We start from the raw sequence: 19,816 nt of genomic DNA, 5'->3' as shown, positions 1-19,816 counted from the left end.
TGACCTTCATGACGTTGAAGAGGACCTCCTGGCCCAGGCTGTCCTGGCCCTTGAAGAACTCGTGTTCTGGGTAGGTACGGGCGATGTCCCTGCGGATCAGCTTCTCACATGGCGAGGACATCTTGAGCAGCTCGGAGTACTGGTTCTTGACTGGCATGTCCGTGGCGCTGCACAGGAGCTGCCACACGATGGCCCGGAAGTGGTGTGGGATGCCCTTGCGGATCAGCTCCTGGCCATGGGAGTGGGAAGCCGGGGCTGGACTTGGTCCCAGTGCAGCCTCCCCATGGCCACCCAGCCCAGCTCCTCAGGTGTGGCTCATACAGGCCTCGAGCATGGCACAGAACTCGTGGTCCCCAATCCTTTTACACCCCCTTTTTTTAGAGACAGGGTCTCACTCTATCACCCAGGCTGGAGTGCAGTGGTGCGATCATAGCTCCCTGCAGCCTTGAACTCCTGGGCTCAAGCGATCCTCCTGCCTCAGCTTCCTGAGTAGCTGGGACTACAGTTGTGCACCACCACGCCTGGCTAATTTTTAACTTTTTTGTTTTTTGAGATGGAGTCTCGCTCTGTTGCCCAGGCGGGCAGTGGCGTGATCTTGGCTCACTGCTACCTCTTGCCTCCCAGGTTCAAGTGATTCTCCTGCCTCAGCCTCCCAAATAGCTGGGATTACAGGTGCGCGCCACAACACCCAGCTAATTTTTGTATTTTTAGTCGAGTTGGAGTTTCGCCGTGTTGGCCAGGCTGGTCTTGAACTGCTGACCTTAGGTGATCTGCCCACCTCGACCTCCCAACATACTGGGATTACAGGCATGAGCCACTGCGCCCGGCCTACCTGGCTAATTTTTAAACTTTTTATAGAGTCGGAGTCTCATTATGTTGCCCAGGCTGGCCTTGAACTCCTGGCCTCAAGCGATCCTCCCACCTTGGCCGCCCAAAGTGCCGAGATTCCAGGCGTGAGCCACCGCACCCCCATCCTTCATGGGCACTACAGGGCAGCAAGCACATGGGCACCCGACGGTGCAGGGCCTGTCCAGCACCACCCTGACTCACTCTCTCCTGTCCCTGTGCCCTGACAGGACACCCTGAAAGTGCCTGCACATCTCCACCGCTGCCGCTGTGCCCAGGCTGGGGCCCCGCAGACCCTGGTGCTGCCTGGTGGCTGAGTGACTGCGCACCACCTGCCCACACCATGGGCCCAGCCCCGCCTGCCTGGCCGCCCCCCACCTTGAGCAGCTTCTCCTTCCTGCGCCGCCACTCCTCCCACTCGTTGGCGATCCGGCCCCACAGGATCCACGTGTCCTCCTCCAGGTGGCTCAGGTTGGAGGAGGCCGAGGAGCTGGACACTAGCGAGGAGCCACTGTTCCGCCGCGAGCCATTCATGGAGCGCATGGACTTGGAGTCGGCCTCTAGGAGCCTGGGCAGGAAGGGCCGGCAGAGGGGAACCAGTGACTCCCTGGGGACAGGGATCCTTGGCGAACCCAGCCCATCCTCCGGGGGTCTCAGAGGACACCAGGGATTAGGTCCCTCTTGTTTTTTTTTTTCTTTTTTGAGATAGAGTCTTGCTCTGTTGCCTAGGCTGGAGTGCAGTGGTGTGATCTCAGCTCACTGCAACCTCTGCCTCCTGGTTCAAGCAATTTTCCCGCTTCAGCCTCCCGAGTAGCTGGGATTACAGGTGCATGCCACCACACCCGGCTAACTTTATATTTTTAGTAGATACGGGGTTTCACCATGTTGGTTGGGCTGGTATCGAACTCCTGACCTTAGGTGATCCACCTGCCTCGGCCTCCTAAACTGCTGGGATTACAGGCGTGAGCCACTGCCCTCAGTGCCCCCTTTTTTTTGAGACGGAGTTTTGCTCTTGTTGCCCAGACTGGGGTGCAGTGGCGTGATCTTGGCTCACTGTAGCCTGTGCCTCCCGGGTTCAAGCAATTCTCCTGCCTCAGGCTCCCAAGTAGCTGAGATTACAGGCACCCACCACCACGCCCAGCTAATTTTTGTGTTTTTAGTAGAGACAGGATTTCACCATGTTGGCCAGGCTGGTCTCAAACGCCTGACCTCAAGTGATCCGTCTGCCTCGGCCTCCCAAAGTGTTTGGTGGTGTGAGCCACCATGTCCAGCCTGAAACCTGCATTTTAAATGGGGGTGGGGCCAGAGGAGGAAAGCAGGAAGGCCCGACTCAACTCTTCCTCCAGTCCTGCCTCCAGCAACCACGGGGGATTCACAGATTCACTTGACCTCTCAAACCTTCAGTCTCATCTGAACAGGGTGGGGACACATATGTTCAGCCAGGGTTGGGAGGATGAAAGGAGGTGTCTCTCATCCAGCATCTGGAGGTGGCTGTCACCTTACACACACTGGGCCTGGCTCTGAATGTGAGGGCACCTGGGAACTCCTGTGGGGGCCCAGGCTGCACCCCAAGATTTCACCCCATCCCCCTGCCCCCAACTCACCGGTTCTGCTCTTCGAGCTTGGCCAGCAGCTCCAGCTCATCGGGGCTGAGGTTCTCGGAGTCAGAGGTCGGGGAGCAGGTGGGGGCCGACAGGGCCTCCTGGGATGAGGAGTCGGGGCTCAGAGTGGGGCTCGCCATGGTGGGTGGGCTTGTTAGCCGTGAGCGGGGTTGGTTCACAGCTCTGTCTGGGGGCCAGAGACATGCATGGTCGGCATTGGGTGGGTGCGACTCCATCCTGCCTGCCCACCCTCAGGACATTTCCTCACCCTGGGCTTCCTGCCTCTGGTCCACCCCCATCCGTGCACCCCTCATCCCCATGTGCCCCAGCCCAGCTGACAGCCATGCTGCCCCTTTTGTTCGAGACCCTGGGGATTGGGATCCCTGCCTGTGTCATCAGGCCGGACGTCTGGATGGAGACGGGAGGACTGTTGCCAGGATGTGAGCCGTCCGGCTGTCCCTGGGCATGAAGGCCAAGGCTCAACTTGACGCCCCTGAGGCTGGAGCAGGGCCCAGAGCAGAGGCTCCCTGTCACTCGGGCTCCACAGACCCTGCTGGGACCCCGGGGTGCAGGAGCCCCTGCTTTGCTGGCCCTTCCTAACAACTTGGTCCCCGTCCCCTCCATGGCCTGCCCTGGGAGCCCCACATCAGTGTCTGACTTTCCCCATCTCATCAACCAAAGTGGGCTGCTGGCACGGCCAAGAGCAATTACTCTTGACTGTTAATTGTCTGGCACTGCCAACGGCCAGAAGAGTAGACTCCCCTTGGGTTGGGAAGCCAGGGACGTGGCAGAGTGCTGGGAATCTGTGCCCTGGCAGACACAGAGCCAGAGCTGTGGGCTCCGATCCGTATCCAGATCTTGGCCTGCCACGTGCTGGGCGAGTCCCAGGCACATCTCTCCTATCCTTTTGCCGTGTCATCTGGCCCGACCCTTCTGGGGGCTTCAAGGACACTGGCCTCTTGCCTTCTGCCAGCCTGGCGGAGGCAGATCAACGCTGTGTCAAAAACAAAGGTCCTGGGCTCAAATGGATCTGCGTCTGAAGCATGGCTCCCCTCGACCAGCTGTGTGACCTTGGGCCAGTCACTTGGCGTCTCTGAGCCTCTGTACACTGAGATCATACAGGACCTAGCCTCAAGGGTGGCTGTGGAAACTGGGCACGTGACTGCACATAACGTGGTCAGAATAGAGCCTGACAATCAGCGACAGCCCCACGGACATTGGCTATCACTGTCCATCCTGGGGCCAAGGCTTATGGGTTCTGCTGTGGCCTGTGTGGGGACTGATGGCCAGGGACCCCTAGCAGGGGGCCCTAGGGGAAAGGGACAGCTATGGGAGTGGAGGCAGTGCCTGGGGATGGTGTGCCTTCATGCTTCTTCCTGGTGACCCCAGGCTAGCCTCCAGAGTCTGAGAAGATGGGGGTACCTAGGGTCCTGGCGGCAGGAAGGAACCCTGTTCCTGCCTCCTTATTTGCACGGCTCCTCATGCCCGCCCACTACCTGGCACGCTCAGTAGCAGGAGTCTGCCGTGTTCCACTTGGCCCCACCTGACCTGGCCGACAGCTCCACCTACAGAGGGGGCCTCGCTGGGTCCTTGGAGTGGGGATATCTGGACCCCCAGGTGGCAGGGGGACAGTGGTGGGACCACAGCAGACCACTGTATACCTGCCTGGCTACCGCTGGGTCACAGGGCACCTTCCCACAGCCCAAACTCAGCCCCCAGCCAACCCCTGAGGGCCTACAGGTTGGATGGACTTGACCCTGGCCACCCCAGTCCTCCTGGAATGGGGTTGGGGGAGGTGCGCCATTCTTTTTTCATCGTATAGGGACCCAGAACCCTCTTTCTCCAGGCCTCTGTGGCTCCCCAGGGCTGCTGGTTCTACCTTGGGCCCTCAAGCGTTCCCCTAGTCTGCCGGGTGCTGAGGGTTTTGGATTTTGGGGAGCGGAAGTAACTCTCTCATTGCCAAGTGGGCCGGGGCCACCTGCCCTAAAGACCAAGCTGCTGGGCATCACCTAGTCAGGAGTTAATCATTCCCGAGACAGGGACAGTGGGGGCCGCTTTGGGGCCGCCCACAGAGTCAAAGTCTGCCGGGACAGAGACAGGGGCTGTGGACAAGAAGTGCTGATCAGAAGGACCTCTCTGGGCGGGCAGGGGCTGGGAGGGCAGCTTCAGAGCTGGGAGAATGGGGAGGAGGTGGTGGAGGCCAGGCTGGAGCCTCAGAAACACAGATGGAGTTGGGGAGCAGTGAGAGCTTCAGAACCGAGGAAACCCAAGCTCAGGGCATCAGCCCCACCCAATCTCTGCCCAAGCCTCGCTTTCTTTCTTTCTCTCTTTCTCTTTCTTTCTCTCTTTATCTTCTCTCTCTCTCTCCCTCCCTCTCTTTCTCTCTTTCTTTCTTTTTTTTTTTGAGACGGAGTCTTGCTCTGTCGCCCAGGCTGGAGTGCAACGGCCCGATCTCGGCTTACTGCAACCTCTACCTCCCGGGTTCACGCGATTCTCCTGCGTGATTACAGGTGCGTGCCACCACACCCAGCTAATTTTTGTATTTTTAGTAGAGATGGGGTTTCACCATGTTGGTCAGGTTGGTCTTGAACTCCTGACCTTGTAATCCGTCTGCCTCGGCCTCCCAAAGTGCTGGGATTACAGAGGTGAGCCACTGCACCCGGCAGAGCCTCGGTTTCTGATTTTAAAAATCCCCAAACCCCGGAGCCGTCCACTAGCAGACATTGTTCAGCTATTTATCACGAATGTGTGTGTATTTCTTTTTTTTTTTTGAGACGGAGTCTCGCTCTGTCGCCCAGGCTGGAGTGCAGTGGTGCAATCTCGGCTCACTGTAAGCTCCGCCTCCCGGGTTCACGCCATTCTCCTGCCTCAGCCTCTCCGAGTAGCTGGGACTACAGGCGCCCGCCACCACGCCCGGCTAATTTTTTGTATTTTTAGTAGAGATGGGGTTTCACCGTGGTCTCGATCTCCTGACCTCGTGATCCGCCCGCCTCGGCCTCCCAAAGTGCTGGGATTACAAGCGTGAGCCACCGCGCCCGGCCGAATGTGTGTGTATTTCATACAGGAAGTGAAATGTATTAAATAGGCAGGGCTGAAACTTGCAGTCTGAGAGGCAGGAACCTCCTGATCCCACCGGAACTTTCTCTCCACTCATCCCGTCTCTCTCAGTGGAAACCATCCTCCTGGAGCATGTGTGCACGCACAACACACATGCACTCTCACACTCTTCACAGCCACCCCACTCCCTCACGCATGTACATACATTTACACCCACCCCCACTCACATACAAACTCTCACACATACACATGCAGACACTCGTATACACACAATCATGTCTATTCTCACACACACATACTCACACACCTATACACACACATGCACACACTTGACACACACACTCATGCCTATTCTCACACACTCACACACCTATACACACACATGCACACTCAACACACACACCCGTGCCTATTTTCACACATGCACACACTCAACACACACACCCATGCCTATTCTCTCACACACACTCACACATCTATACACACATATGCACACAACACACCCATGCCTATTCTCACACCTATACACACACATGCACACACTCGACACACACACCCATGCCTATTCTCTCATACACATACACACCTATACACACACACGCACACACTTGACACACGCACACACTTGACACACACGCTCATCCATAGTCACACGTATACACATGCGCACATACTCAGATACAAACCCACCCAGTACCTTCACATACACACATGCACACGCTCAATACACACATACCTGTGCACATTCACACATACACATGAACACACTCAGATACACCTATACACCTTCACACACATGCACACACTCGATACACACATGCTCATGCATATTTGCGTGCACACACACACACACTCGGATACACACACACCCAGTGCCTTCACACACATACACGCACACACTCAATACACACATACCTGTGCACATCCACACACACATGATACACAATTGGCACACACATCCCTACACATACTTGATACATACACACCCACACACATTCACACACATGCACACACTTGATACACACCCATGCATATCACACACATACACTTGATACATGCACACCCACATAATTCACACACATACACACACTTGATACACCCTTACACAGTTCACACACACACATGCACATGCTTGATACACATACATTGATGCATTCTCACACACATGCACACACTTGATACACATTCACACATTCTCACACACATGCACACACTTGATACACATTCACACATTCTCACACACATGCATGCTTGATACACACAAATTCACACATCCCCACAATGCACACACTTGATACACATTCACACACACATGCACACACTTGATACATACACACACATTCATACATTCTCACACATGCACACACTTGATACATACCCATGCACATTCATACACATGTACACATGCACACACTTGATGCACACATACCTATACACATTCACACAGTCGCACATATACATGCACACACAACACACACCCATGCACATTCACACACACAGTACACACCTCATGCACATGACATACACTCACACACTCAGGCATACACACATACTCTTTCACACTTCTCAACACAAAATATACTCATTGACACTCTCACCTGCACTCACACTCAGGCACACACACATTCATTCCCACCCATCTACACACATGCGCTCACACACACTTCCTCCACCGAGTGGCCCTCACCCCCTGGGAACACAGCAGGTTTGGGGTGGAGGTGGGCTGCTGTCCTGATTCTGTGGGCAGCCCTGCACCCCTCCCATGGTGCCATGATGCTGGCTCAATCACTCCTTCCTGGTGCTGACTGAGGGCCACCTGAGGGCTGGCCACTGTCTAGTCAGGAGACATGGCAGGGAGTGAGGCAGGGGAGGCCCCATCTCCATCTCCCCATGCCGGATGGGCACGGGCCTTGGCAACCCACCCACTGGCCTCTGGGTCTGGGGTCCCAGCCTCTCCATGTCCTTAATTTCAATGCTTCACCTCAACTGCTCCTCAGCCATCTGAAGGGGGGTCCTGGACCCTGTCCCTGCCAGCACCCACTCAAGCCACACCTCCACAGGGCCACCTACAGCTTAGGAAGCTGAGCCAGGCCAGAACACTGGAAAGGGGCTGTGTTTGGGGGTTGTGGGGGGCGTGGGGATGGAAAGTGCTGGAATGCTGGGCATCTCCGACTTACGTTTCGCTTTCCCTCTCGGGGGCACTGCCGGGCACCTTCCTCCTTCCCTAAGCCCCCTCCCACCTACCTGGCTGATGAGGACTGGGCTCCTGGCTTCCCTCCTGCCTCTCTGGCCAGGACTTCTCAGTCTCCCATGTGGCATCTCTTCCTCCCCGGGTCCCTCCTTGGCCTTGGTCTTGATGCCCTTGGGAATCTCATTCTTGGGGCTTAAATGACCAAATGTATGTCACCAGCTTTTCCTTTCTCTCAAGAACTGGCCAAAGTTGCCAAAGTTGCCCGAACAGCTCCATCAGCCCCCAGCCCACCCACCATTCCATGTTCTGTGTTTCCCCCACCAGGGCAGGAATCACCTGTGCCCTCTTGGAGTGACCAGGGCAGAGACCAAGAAACAAGCACCCAGACCATCCTTCACAGATTGAGATAAAAGCTTGCAGTAAACAATACGGTAGGATGGAGAACAGTCAAGCGGTTCCTCAAAGACTTAAACACACTGTCACCACGCCACCCGGCAAATCTACTCCTAGGGCTCAACGCAAGAGAATGGCAAACATCTGTTCACAGCAGCATTGTTCACAACAGCCAAAAAGCAGAAACAATCCAAATGTCCATCAATGGGTGAATGGATCAACAAAACCTGGTCCACCCAGACAGTGGAATATTACTTAGCCATGAAAAGGAGTGAAGCACCGAGACAGGCCACAGCATGGATGAACCTTGAAAACAAGGCACTCAGTGAGAATGCCAGACACCAAAGGCCACACACTGTGTGACTCCCTTTATACAGAATGTCCAGAATAGGCGATCCATAGAGACAGAAAGTGGATTTGTGGTCACCAGGGGCTGGGGGAGGGAGAAATGGGAAGAAACTGCTTATGGGTATAGGTTTCTTTTTGGGGTGATAGAAATGTTCCAGAATTAGATAGTGGTGATGGCTGCACAACACAATTGGAATAAATGCCACCAAACTGTAAGCTTTAATGGGGTGATTTTTTTTTTTTTGAGACAGAATTTTGCTCTTGTTGCCCAGGCTGAAGTGCAATGGCATGATCTTGGCTCACTGCAACCTCCACCTCCCGGGTTCAAGAGATTCTCCTGCTTCAGCCTCCCAAGTAGCTGGGATTATAGGCATGTGCCGCCATGCCTGGCTAATTTTGTATTTTTAGTAGAGACAGGATTTCGCCATGTTGGCCAGGCTTGTCTTGAACTCCTGACCTCAAGTGATTCACTCGTCTGGGCCTCTCAAAGTGCTGGGATTACAGGCGTGAGCCACTGCGCGTGGCCTAGGTTTGCATTTTAGAAAGACCCTTCTGGCCCCTCATGCGGAGATGCTCTTCAAATTCAATGCTTTCCTGACAGAAGCAGGCCCCTTGTCCTACTGTGGGTGCATCTATCTGGGTCCCTGGTGCCACCTGCCACCTCCACCCACCCACTCTGGCCAGGCCTGGGTGTTCCCCTCCTGCCTTCTCATGTTCTAGAGCTCAGCCAGGCCTACCAACCACACCCCACACCTCACTCCCAGTTGGCCTCTGCTCTCCAGGCTGGAAGCTGCTGTCTTTGTTGTTGTTGTTTTCGTTGCTTTTAGAGACAAGGTCTTGCTCTGTTTCCCAGGCTGGAGTGCAGTGGTGCGAGATCCTGGCCTCAAGTCATCCTCCCACCTCAGCCTCCTGAGTATCTGGGACCACAGATATTCGCCACCATGCCTTGCCAATTTTTCTATTTTTTCGTAGACATGGGGTCTCACTATGTTGCCCAGGCTGCTGTTGAACTCCTGGCTTCAAGTGATGCTCCTGCCTCAGCCTCCCAGAGTGCTGGGATCACAGGGATGAGCCACTGTGCCTCACCAAAGCTGCTGTCTTGATGGCGCCTGCCACGTCCATTGAGCTTTCTGTGCTTTCTGATGCTCTGTCCATGGGGCCACCAGAACCGTACAGAACTGCAGCTCTCACCATGTCATGTGCCTGCCTAAGACCCTTTAGCAGCTCCCAGTGGTGAGATGGAGCCCAGATGTCTTTGCAAGACGTGCATGCCCTTCCCAGCCTCGCCTCTTTCTGCATCCCTGCCTGGCACACTCAGCCCTCCAGGCACATGGGTCTCCTGGTGTCTGCCAGTGTCTGCGCACACTCTGTTTCCTCTGACTGGAAGGGCATTCTCCAAGACCTGGTTTGGATTTTTTTTTTTTTTTTTTTAGATGGATGGAGTCTTGCTCTGTCGCCCAGGCCGGAGTGCAGTGGTGCGATCTCGGCTCACTGCAAGCTCTGCCTCATGGGTTCACGCCATTCTCCTGCCTCAGCCTCCTGAGTAGCTGGGACTACAAGCGCCCGCTGCCACGCCTGGCTAATTTTTTGTATTTTTTAGTAGAGACAGGGTTTCACCATGTTAGCCAGGATGGTCTCAATCTCCTGACCTCGTGATCTGCCCACCTTGGCCTCCCAAAGTGCTGAGATTACAGGCGTGAGCCACCGCGCCTGGCCAAGGATTTTTTTTTTCTTTTTAGAGACAGGGTTTTGCTCTGTCTCCCAGGCTGGAGTGCACTGGTATGATCATAGCTCACTGTTCACTGCAGACTTGACATCCTGGGTTCAAGTAATCTTCCCGCCTCGGCTCCTCAAAGTGCTGGGACTGTGCCTGGCCGGTTTGGCCATTCTTTCTGTGAAACCTTCTCTGTCAACCTCCCTTCTTCCAGCATCCCGGCTCACTTCTCCCCTCCCTCTCCCTGAAAACATCCACCCCTCTGCCTACACCCAAGCCCAATGCACATTCTATGGCAATTATTTCTATACCTGCCTGCCTGCCCTATGGGTCATGCACGATGTGAGGACAAGAGCCTCTCTTCTTAATTCTCTATTCCAAGCCCCTAATGCACTATCTGGCATTCAGTACATGCTCAACAAACGTTTGTTGAATAAATGAAGATGAAACTTTCCATGTCACTCAGGCAGGTGATCAAGGTCAACATCAACAGTGATAAGTCACGTGGCTAACATGTACCCTTGATAGGATGTGACAGGAAGGACCCTTCACCCCTGTGGTCTTCCTCCCCAAGACCCTAGTCTAACCATGAGAAACACCAGAGAGGCTGGGCATGGTGGCTGACACCTGTAATCCCAGCACTTTGGGAGGCCAAGGTGGGCGGATCACTTGAGGTTAGGAGTTTGAGACCAGCCTGGCCAACACGGTGAAACCCTGTCTCTACTAAAGATACAAAGAATTAGCTGGGCGTGGTGGTACATGCCTGTAATCTGAGCTACTCAGGAGGCTGAGGCAGGGGAATGGCTTGAACCCAGGAGGCGGAAGTTGCAGTGAGCCGAGATTGCACCACTGCACTCCAGCCTGGGTGACAGAGCGAGACTCCGTCTCAAAAAAAAAAAAAAAAAAAAAAAAAAACACCAGACAGAACAGTATTAGAGGACATTCTATACAACACCTACTCCGCCTTCTTCAAAACCGTCAAGGTTGGCCGGGCACAGTGGCTCACACCTGTAATCCCAGCACGTCGGGAGGCTGATGTGGGCAGATCACCTGAGGTCAGGGGTTCGAGACCACCCTAACCAACATGGAGAAACCCTATCTCTACTAAAAATACAAAATTAGCCAGGTGTGGTGGCACATGCCTGCAATCCCAGCTACTTGGGAGGCTGAGGCAGAATTGCTTGAACCCAGGAGGCAGATGTTGTGATGAGCTGAGACTGCACCACAATTGCACTCCACCCTGGGCAACAAGAGCGAAACTCCATCTCAAAAAACAAAAAACAAACCAAAACAAACAAACAAAAAGAATGTCAAGGTCACGAAAAGCAAGGAAAGTCTGAGAAACTGTCAGCCCAGAGGAAGTTAGGGAGACATGACGACTAAATGTCATGTGGGATCCTGGGATGGAAAAAGGTTACTGGGAAAAAAACAAAGGAAATCTGAATGAAAGGTGGACTTTAGTTAATAATAATATATCAATACTGGCCCATTAACTACAACAAATGTATCATATGAATGGGAAGACATTAACTATAGAGGAGACTGGGTATGGGGCATATGGAAACTCTGTATCATCTTCTCAATTGTTCTATAAATCTCAAAGTGTTCTACAAAATAGTCTTATTTTATTTTGTTTTATTTATTTTTTATTTTTTGAGAAGGAGTTTCACTCCTGTTGCCCAGGCTGGAGTGCAGTGGCGTGATCTCGGTTCACTGCAACCTCTGCCTCCTAGGTTCAAGCGATTCTCCTGCCTCAGCCTCCCAAGTAGCTGGGATTACAGGTGCGCACCACCACGCCTGGCTAATTTCTGTATTTTTAGTAGAGATGGGGCTTCACCATGTTGGCCAGGCTGGTTTTGAACTCCTGACCTCAGGTGATCTGCCTGCCTCAGCCTCCCAAAGTGCTGGGATCACAGGCGTCAGCCACCACAACTGGCCATTTTATTTTATTTTCGAGACAGGGGTCTCACTCTGTTGCCCAGGCTGGTCTTGAACTCCTGGCCACAGGGGATCCTCCTGCCTCAGCCCAAGTCTATTTTAAAAATAATAATAAAGGCTGGGCGTGGTGGCTCATGTCTGTAATTCCAGCACTTTGGGAGGCTGAGGGGGGGCAGATCACTTGAGGTCAGGAGTTTGAGACCAGCCTGGCCAACATGGTGAAACCCCATCTCTATTAAAAATTAAAAAAAAAAAATTAGCTAGGTGTAGTGGCGCATGGCTATAATCCCAGCTACTCCGGAGGCTAAGGCAGGAGGATCGCTTGAACCCAGGAGGCAGAGGTTGTGGTGGGCTGAAATTACGCCACTGCACTCCAGCCTGGATGACAGAGTGAGAGACTCCGTCTAAAAAAAAAATGAAAAAAATAAAAATAGAAATTTCTGTACAGTGTAAGCAGAAAAGCCAACGACGGCTTTAACACACAAGTGCCATATGGCACAGAGTCCCTTGACTAGGCTGAGGAAGAAGAAGGATTTGAACTTGGATTTCTGACTGTACAGCCTTTGCCCTAAATCCACCCGCTGTGCTGCAGCTGTCTGTATTCTTTTACTATGGGGATGATACACATATGTGAAACCCCAAGTGCAGGGGTTACTCAGTGAAAACAGTCATTATTTTTCAACAGCGAGCGCATATGATGCATTTTTCAGTGTGTGGCATTTTCAGAGACAGCAATGAAGACCCCGAGTTTCCTTTCCATGTTGTTTCCCTTCCTCCCCTACCCCTCATTTCCTTCTTTTTTTCTTTTCTGAGACAGAGTCTTGCTCTGTAGCCCAGGCTGGAGTGCAGTTGCGCGATCTCGGCTCACTGCAACCTCTGCCTCCTGGGTTCAAACACTTCTCCTGCCTCAGCCTCCCGAGTAGCTGGGATTACAGGCGCACCACCATACCTAGCTAATTTTTGTATTTTTAGTAGAGACAGGGTTTCGCCATGTTGGCCAGGCTGGTCTCGAACTCCTAACCTCAGGTGATCCTCTCGCCTTGGCCTCCCAAAGTGCTGAGATCACAGGCGTGAGCCACCACGCCCGGCCCTACCCCCCCATTTCTGATTCCTCCATGTCTAATGATTACCAGGGACACAGACTCATTTCGGAATCTAAAGCCCAAGATGCCACGTGACCCCAATTTGTCCAGCCTGACAGACTGCTGCTGTCTTGGCTGGCTCTGACCTCTGGGGAAATGGCCCAACCTAGCACCTTAGGTCCTCTCTTCCTTGGCAAGGGGTGGGCGGACAACTGACAGGTGAGCTGCCCCTTGGATAACAAGAACAGCGGCTTGAATACAGAGGTCCCTGCCTGATCTCTTCTTGCGCCCAGTCTAGCTGCTCCTCCACATGGTTCTGGAAGTTTCCATATCCTTGGCCTTGGAGTGTAGGTTGTTATCCCAGATCTCTTGGCTCCAGGTGAGAACTTCAGAGCTTGCAGGCTAGGTTCAAATCCCTCCTCTATCCCTTTCTTTTCTTTTTCTTTCTTTTTCTTTGAAACCCAGTCTCCCTCTGTCACCCAGGCTGGAGTGCAGTGGCACGATCTTGGCTCACTGCAGCCTCTGCCTCCTGGGTTCAAGCAATTCTCCTGCCTCAGCCTCCTGAGTAGCTGGGATTACAGACGCCCGCCACTATACCTGGCTAATTTTTGTATTTTTAGTAGAGACGGGGTTTCACTGTGTTAACCAAGCTGGTCTTGAACTCCTGACCTCAGGTGATGCGCCTGCCTCAGCCTCCCAAAGTACTGGGATTATAGGTGTGAGCCACCGCTCCTGGCCTCCTCTACCACTTTGTATCTTTGTGACCTTGGGTATGAGGTATTTTGCCTCAATTTTTTTTTTGTTTATTTTTATTTTTATTTTATTTTTAGAGACAGGGTCTTGTTTTGTCACCCAGGCTGCAGTATAGTGGTACAATCATAGCCAACTGCAGCCTCCAACTCCTGAGCTCAAGTGATTCTCCTGCCTCAGCCTCCCAAGTAGCTGGGACTACAGACACTTGCCACTATGTCCAGCTAATTTTGTTATTATTATTATTATTATTATTTTTGCAGAGAGAGAGTCTCATTATGTTGCCCAGGTTGGTCTCAAACTCCTGGCCTCAAGTTATCTCCCTGACTTGGCCTCTCAAAGTGCTGGGATTATAGGCGTGAGCCACTGCACCTGGCCTGCCTCAGTTTCTTTATCTGAAAACAGGGCTAATGACAGTATCTATCCCACAGTTTTTGTTGGAAGGAATCAATGAGCTTAAACCTGTCATGTGCTTAGGACAAGCCTGACCTGTGATATTTATTCCCTCCTGGATGAAAAGTTCTACTAGGGCAGGGGCTGGGGCTGTCTAGCCCGCTATTGGGTCTTCAGAGTCTAGCAGGCATCCCATATTTGCGGGATAAATAAACTTCCCCTCTTCAACAGGCCCTGCCTTTCTGTGGTGATCCTGTTTAAAGATTAAACACAGTAAAACTAGAATAATCATTATTGATAACAATAGCAGCAACAGCAGCACACACCTTTGGCTAAAATCTGAGAATTGAACCATTCTGACCTGCGGAATCCTTTCTGACCTAAAAAATATTTTCTGTCTTGTAATCTGACCAGATTACTTTCGGCTATTATGATAGGTTCCCTTCTAGCAAATCCCCCATTTTTCTTTTTTAAAAAATTTTTAAAATTTGTATTTATTTCTTTGAGATGGAGTCTCACTCTGTTGCCCAGGCTGGCGTGCAGTGGTGCGTTCTTGGCTCACTGCAAGCTCTGCCTCCCAGGTTCAAGCGAGCTGGGGCTACAGGCGTGCACCACCATACCCGGCTAATTTTTTTCTATTTTTAATAGGGATGGGGTTTCACCATGTTGGCCAGACTGGTCTCGAACTCCTGACCTCAGGTGATCCGCCCGCCTCGGCCTCCCAAAGTGCTGGGATTACAGGTGTGAGCCACTGTGCCGGGCCTCAGATTTCAATGAAACACTCTCACAAGCACATCGTGGCATGCTGAGAAATGAATGAAAGTGCAGGTGAGTCATGCCAATGAGGCCTTCCAAATCTCCCTCAAAAGGGTAAGTCTCTTCCCTGACCCTGATGAATTGAGTTAGTTCTCCCTGACCCTGATGAGCTGAGTTAGTTCTCCTAAACTCATCTCCTTCCTTCTATTGCCCGGGCTACTAGCATGTGTGTGCTGCAGTCTTCCCTGGGAAGGGCGGCTTTGCTGCCTTTCCAAGTTCTCCCAACTAGGGATCCCCTTTGCTGGGGAGCCCCCCACCGTGTGTGCCAAGTGTACAGATGGCACTGGGGACACAAGGGCCTGTAGTAAGACGCCTATCAAAGGAAGTGCAGGGACACGCCTCCCTGAGCGCACCACACTTGCTCCTGCCTCTTGGGCCTGTGTCCAAGCACTTCTGCTGCCTGGAACACCCTTCCCTGCCACGCTTGCCTGTGACCTGGTCCATACGTCATCCCTACTGTGCCTTCCCCAACACCCCAGGGATGCATCAGGCTTTATTTTCAGGCTCCCATTGCAGCCTGCTGTACATAATTCTGTCTCATGCTCCCCACAGCAGGCCTCAGGCCAGGATGGCAAGGGCGCATGCTGCAATCCTGGTTCCTCCGAGTTTTGGGGAGGATTAAATGAGATAATATGTCAATGGTGCTTGGCATGGTGCTGAGCACGTGGTGGGGGGGGCCGCCGCATGCCAGTGAGAGGACTTTAGATGCAGGGCAGGGACCACATTGTACACATTTTCATTCCTTCACACCCCAACATCTGACTCCAGGCCCAGGGCTTCCCTGTAACAACTGGCATCTCTATTCTGCAAGAGGAAATTGAAATATACATTCCTCCTCATCCCCTTGCACCTCTCAAAGCTCACAAACAAAGATGCAGCTCCACGAGCCCAGTCTTGGGTAAAACTGCGTTCGTATCACTGACAAGCCCTCCTCGTGGTTTCCTATAGAGTTCATAGTCATTCCCGGGGAGCCTTCATACCCCACTGTCTCTGCACAAAATTCCACCCTGGGGAGGCTATAGAGTTTAGTTTCCTGTGCGTAAGAGATACCACGTGACCTTCAGGAGTCTTTTCCTCCACGCCTTCCTTCAGCAAGTGGACAGAACAAACCTCTTCCTACCCGGCGTCAGAGGGTCTATGTGGGGCATCAGAGATCTACGTGGGGCCTCAGCATGGCTATCTGACAGCCCCTCATGCCCACCCCGTTCCCCGTGGTCCTCCTAGCAAGACCCTGTGTATAACCACAAGTCCTGCAACAGACCATCTCATCTTCATTCTTCCAGCCCTGATTCGAGCTGGCTCCCCGCAATACAGCTCAGCCCTAGGAAGATGGCCACTTTCCAATGAGGTGTCAACTAAGACCCCAGCAGGGACCTGGGTGGTCAGTGATTCACAGGAGCCCATAGGACTCCCCTCCAAGGCCTTACCGTTCCCTTCCACACAGCACCCGGGGAACACATAGGGCCACACCCTAGCCTCCCTGCAGTTCCAAGTTCTGTTCTAAAAATTTAGCCGCTCTCCCTGCACCCCAGTTTCCAGATGGGGAAGTTGAAGTACTGAGCCGCAATGAGCTTTTTCCCAGGGTGGTCCAGAATCCGCTAGTGAATATCCACAAGGAAGCTGGGGCTTTTTATCTCAGGGTTTCTGAGCACGGTTATGTTGTCAGAAGGACCCCAGATGCACAGTGCCCAGGCTGCGGGGGACTGGACTGGCCCGGCTCCTCGCCCCCTGCAGTCCTGGCCACAGTGCCACGCCAGTGTCTCCTCTCCTGTCTCGTCTCATCCCTGTGCCAGGGCCAAGCCACCTGTGATCCCTTCCAAACCACCCTCCGCTGACCACAGAAGCCCAGGGGAACCTACAGGTTGGACCCTGAGGCCAGAGCTGGGAGTGGGGAAGGCGACGGGATGGATGGGAAGAGCCACATAAGACGGAAAGACACAGGGACACAGGTCCTCTAGCTCAATCACAGCCCGGCCGAGGGGGAATAAAACGAAGCAGACAACTCATTCATGTTCCACTCGAGCCTCTTCAGCACATTTTTCCCTTCTGAAAATATTCCTTAACAAAGAGCTGCCTGCTTCTGGCAGGCCCCGACCCGGGTCTCAAATGCCAGGATAGAAGGAAGCCGTTTCGTTTTGGCTAAACACACTAGTTGTGGGTGAAAGAACTCACTCGGGCTGTCAGAGGCCAGCTCTGAGGAGCAACCTGGACCGCCCTGCTGGCTCTGGCATTTGAGGCCAGTAGGCGTGATGGGGTCAGGAGGCTGGGGGCAGACTTCAGGACGGAAGCCAGGAGCTGTGAATCCTCTCCCTTCCCGCCAGGGGGTGGCATAAATCAGGGGGCGGGCAGTGGTTCCTTCGGGACACTAGTGTAGGAGAGAAAGTGAGCGTCCTCCCCTTTGAAAGGGCACAGCAGGGAAGGATGGATAACTTGGCAGAGACCTGGGGCAGGTTCCCACAGGGGCAGGTGCTGGGGGATTCTGGGGCCCTGTCACCCTCCAGGGCTCCAGTGTGGGCGCTGGCTTGGTGGAGGGGCAGGTTGGCTTCCTGGGGCGCGGCAGGCACCTCATGGTCTCTGGAGTGTCTGCTTGAGCTGGGGGAGCTGTTGGGGGCTCTGGGAGGACCTGGACAGGTGGGATCTGAGGAGGGGTGCAGAAGTGTTGAGTGGGTGGGGGCAGGGGCAGATATGCCTGGGGTCTGTGTTGGAGCTCTTAAGTTTTTCTGTGTGTGCTGGGGGATCTGACACACTGTGTGTGTGTGTGTGTGTGTGTGTGTGTGTGTGTGTGTGTGTGTGTATGTGTGTTTGGGGTTTTCAGAAAGATGGGTGGCTCTGGATGGGGAGTGGGGTGGTTCAGAATATCCATCAGGAGGTCTTGAGCATAGGTGGATTTTTCAGGATCCAGGAGCCAGGATCCAGATGGGGCAGGATCAGTGGAGCTACCACAGTGTGCTGGGTGGACGCCGGGGAGTGGTGTTTAGGGGTGCCCTTGGGCATGTGGCAGCTGGGGTGGGAGATGGGCTAGCAGGCTGAGCTGAGGGCTGTGTGCAGGGGTAGGAAATCCGACTTACAGAGGCCAGAGAGGGGTCCTGTGGGGTCAGCATGGGGGGCGGGGTAAGGCCCTGAGGCTGGTCTCCTTGGGGTGAGGTGGGGGCAGTTCTGGGCCCGATAGGAGGACGTGAAGTGAAGTGAGGGGGTGCGGGGAGGGGGTGGCAAGTGTTGTCCAGAAGGGAGGGGTCCTGAGAGATCAGGGCAGAAGGTGGACGGGGGTTCTTGGGCTTGGGGGGGGCTTCTGAGGGGCCGATCGGCGGAATGGGGGGATGGGGAGCCCTGAGGGGGTTCCCGGAGAGGAGTCCTGAGGGTCACTGCAAAAGGTGGACGGGGGTCCTGGGCCTGCGGGGTCCTCACGGGGAGGGGACGGAGTGGGGGAGGGGGATCCTGCAGGAGCTCCCGGGGAGGGGTCCGGAGGGATCGGCAACGAGGGTGGGCAGGGGCCAGGGTCCCCCGAGGGTCCCAGGCTGGGGATGCCGAGGTTCCCAGCGCGGGTTCCGGGGCACAACGGCCCGAGTTGCGGTCCTGCCAGTTCCCCGCGGGCCGCATCGCGAAGCCGCCGGCCTGAGCAGGCGCCCGGGAGGCCCGGCCCGCGCCGCCCTACCTGCGCCGAGCGCGCCGCCATCGCCGTGCCGAGCCTCGCCGCCCCGGGCTGCGCCGCCGGATCCCAGCCGCGCCGTTCGCCCCGCAGCCCCGGCCCGGCCCCCTCAGCCGCCCCCCGGGACCGCGGCCGCCGCCGGCTCCGCCGCTGCCATTTCACCCGCTGACAGGAGCCGCTGCCCCGCCCCCGAGGCCCCATCCGCCAATTCACCGCCCCCAGGCCCCCTGGCTCCGCCCATCAGCCAGGAGTGACGGGGTGTCTGACCAATCCGTGGCCATTCCGTGAGGAGGGCCCTGGCTACGTTCAGAGGGTTGCCGCCTCTGAGGAGAGAGCGAATTGAAATGAGGGAAGCGATGAAGGATAGGTAGTTTTGCGTATCGAAATGAGGAATCCTGTTGATCAACACCTGATAAGACCAATAGCAAGGAAAGGGGGGGGTGTGTCCCTGAGGAAAGGTTGCGGCCCTGAGGAACACCAGGCAGACGCGGCCAAGCGTTTGGCACTAAGCCCCGCCCAGAGCCGGGCTTTCTGCCCAATAACGAGACGCCCCGAGACGTCCATTATTATCTGCCCCTCAAACCTGGGCCCTGGCAACTGTTGGGGGCGCTATAAAGAAGATTGACACCTAGGGAACCAATGTTACTGAAGGAGGGCGGGAAAGTGACACTCTCTGACCAATGGGTATGTGAGATTGGTGGGCGCATTGGCGTCCTGGGCGGTGGGGCTTGAGGCCTGGGTTGAATGAAATGGGGGTGGGGCTAAGAGGAGGGCGTGGCCTAGGCCAGAGATGGGGCAGGGTCAAGCAAGGGAGGGGCTCGGGGGTTGGGTCTGAGAAGGGGCGTGGCCAGAAATCCTGAAGACTAAGTGGGAACGTGATGGCACCGTGTCGTCTAGGAGCCCAGTTCTGTGCGGGGGATGGGGCGGTTGGTATTGGGGGGTCCCATAAAAGATTCAGGCCCGTCCCCTGTCTTACTCCAGGCCAGGTTAAGTGTGTTCTCTGAAGGTCACAGCGCCGCGTGTTCCTCCATCAAAGCTCGG

The 19,816-nt window shown here is 54.5% G+C and overlaps 1 protein-coding gene across 2 annotated transcripts in view; it reads right to left on the bottom strand.

The window, feature by feature from the left end:
* Window positions 1-18,958, bottom strand: part of EVI5L (ecotropic viral integration site 5 like) — a 34,832-nt gene extending 15,874 nt beyond the window's left edge. Inside the window, exons 1-4 of one of the 2 annotated variants that reach the window (XM_030807792.1) lie at window positions 18,782-18,958; window positions 2,451-2,634; window positions 1,225-1,414; window positions 5-229 (exon numbers count right to left, since the gene is read on the bottom strand). In XM_030807792.1, the coding sequence (XP_030663652.1) occupies window positions 5-229; window positions 1,225-1,414; window positions 2,451-2,587 (552 nt within the window). In that variant the 5' untranslated portion in view covers window positions 2,588-2,634; window positions 18,782-18,958. The remainder of the gene's footprint in view (window positions 1-4; window positions 230-1,224; window positions 1,415-2,450; window positions 2,635-18,781) is intronic. The other variant, XM_030807791.1, reaches the window with a different exon arrangement.
* Between the last annotated feature and the right edge of the window lie 858 nt (window positions 18,959-19,816).

Source organism: Nomascus leucogenys, unplaced genomic scaffold (genome assembly GCF_006542625.1).
Source record: "Nomascus leucogenys isolate Asia unplaced genomic scaffold, Asia_NLE_v1 Super-Scaffold_241, whole genome shotgun sequence".
Taxonomy (NCBI): domain Eukaryota; kingdom Metazoa; phylum Chordata; class Mammalia; order Primates; family Hylobatidae; genus Nomascus; species Nomascus leucogenys.
This window is presented reverse-complemented; position numbering and strand designations above follow the sequence as displayed.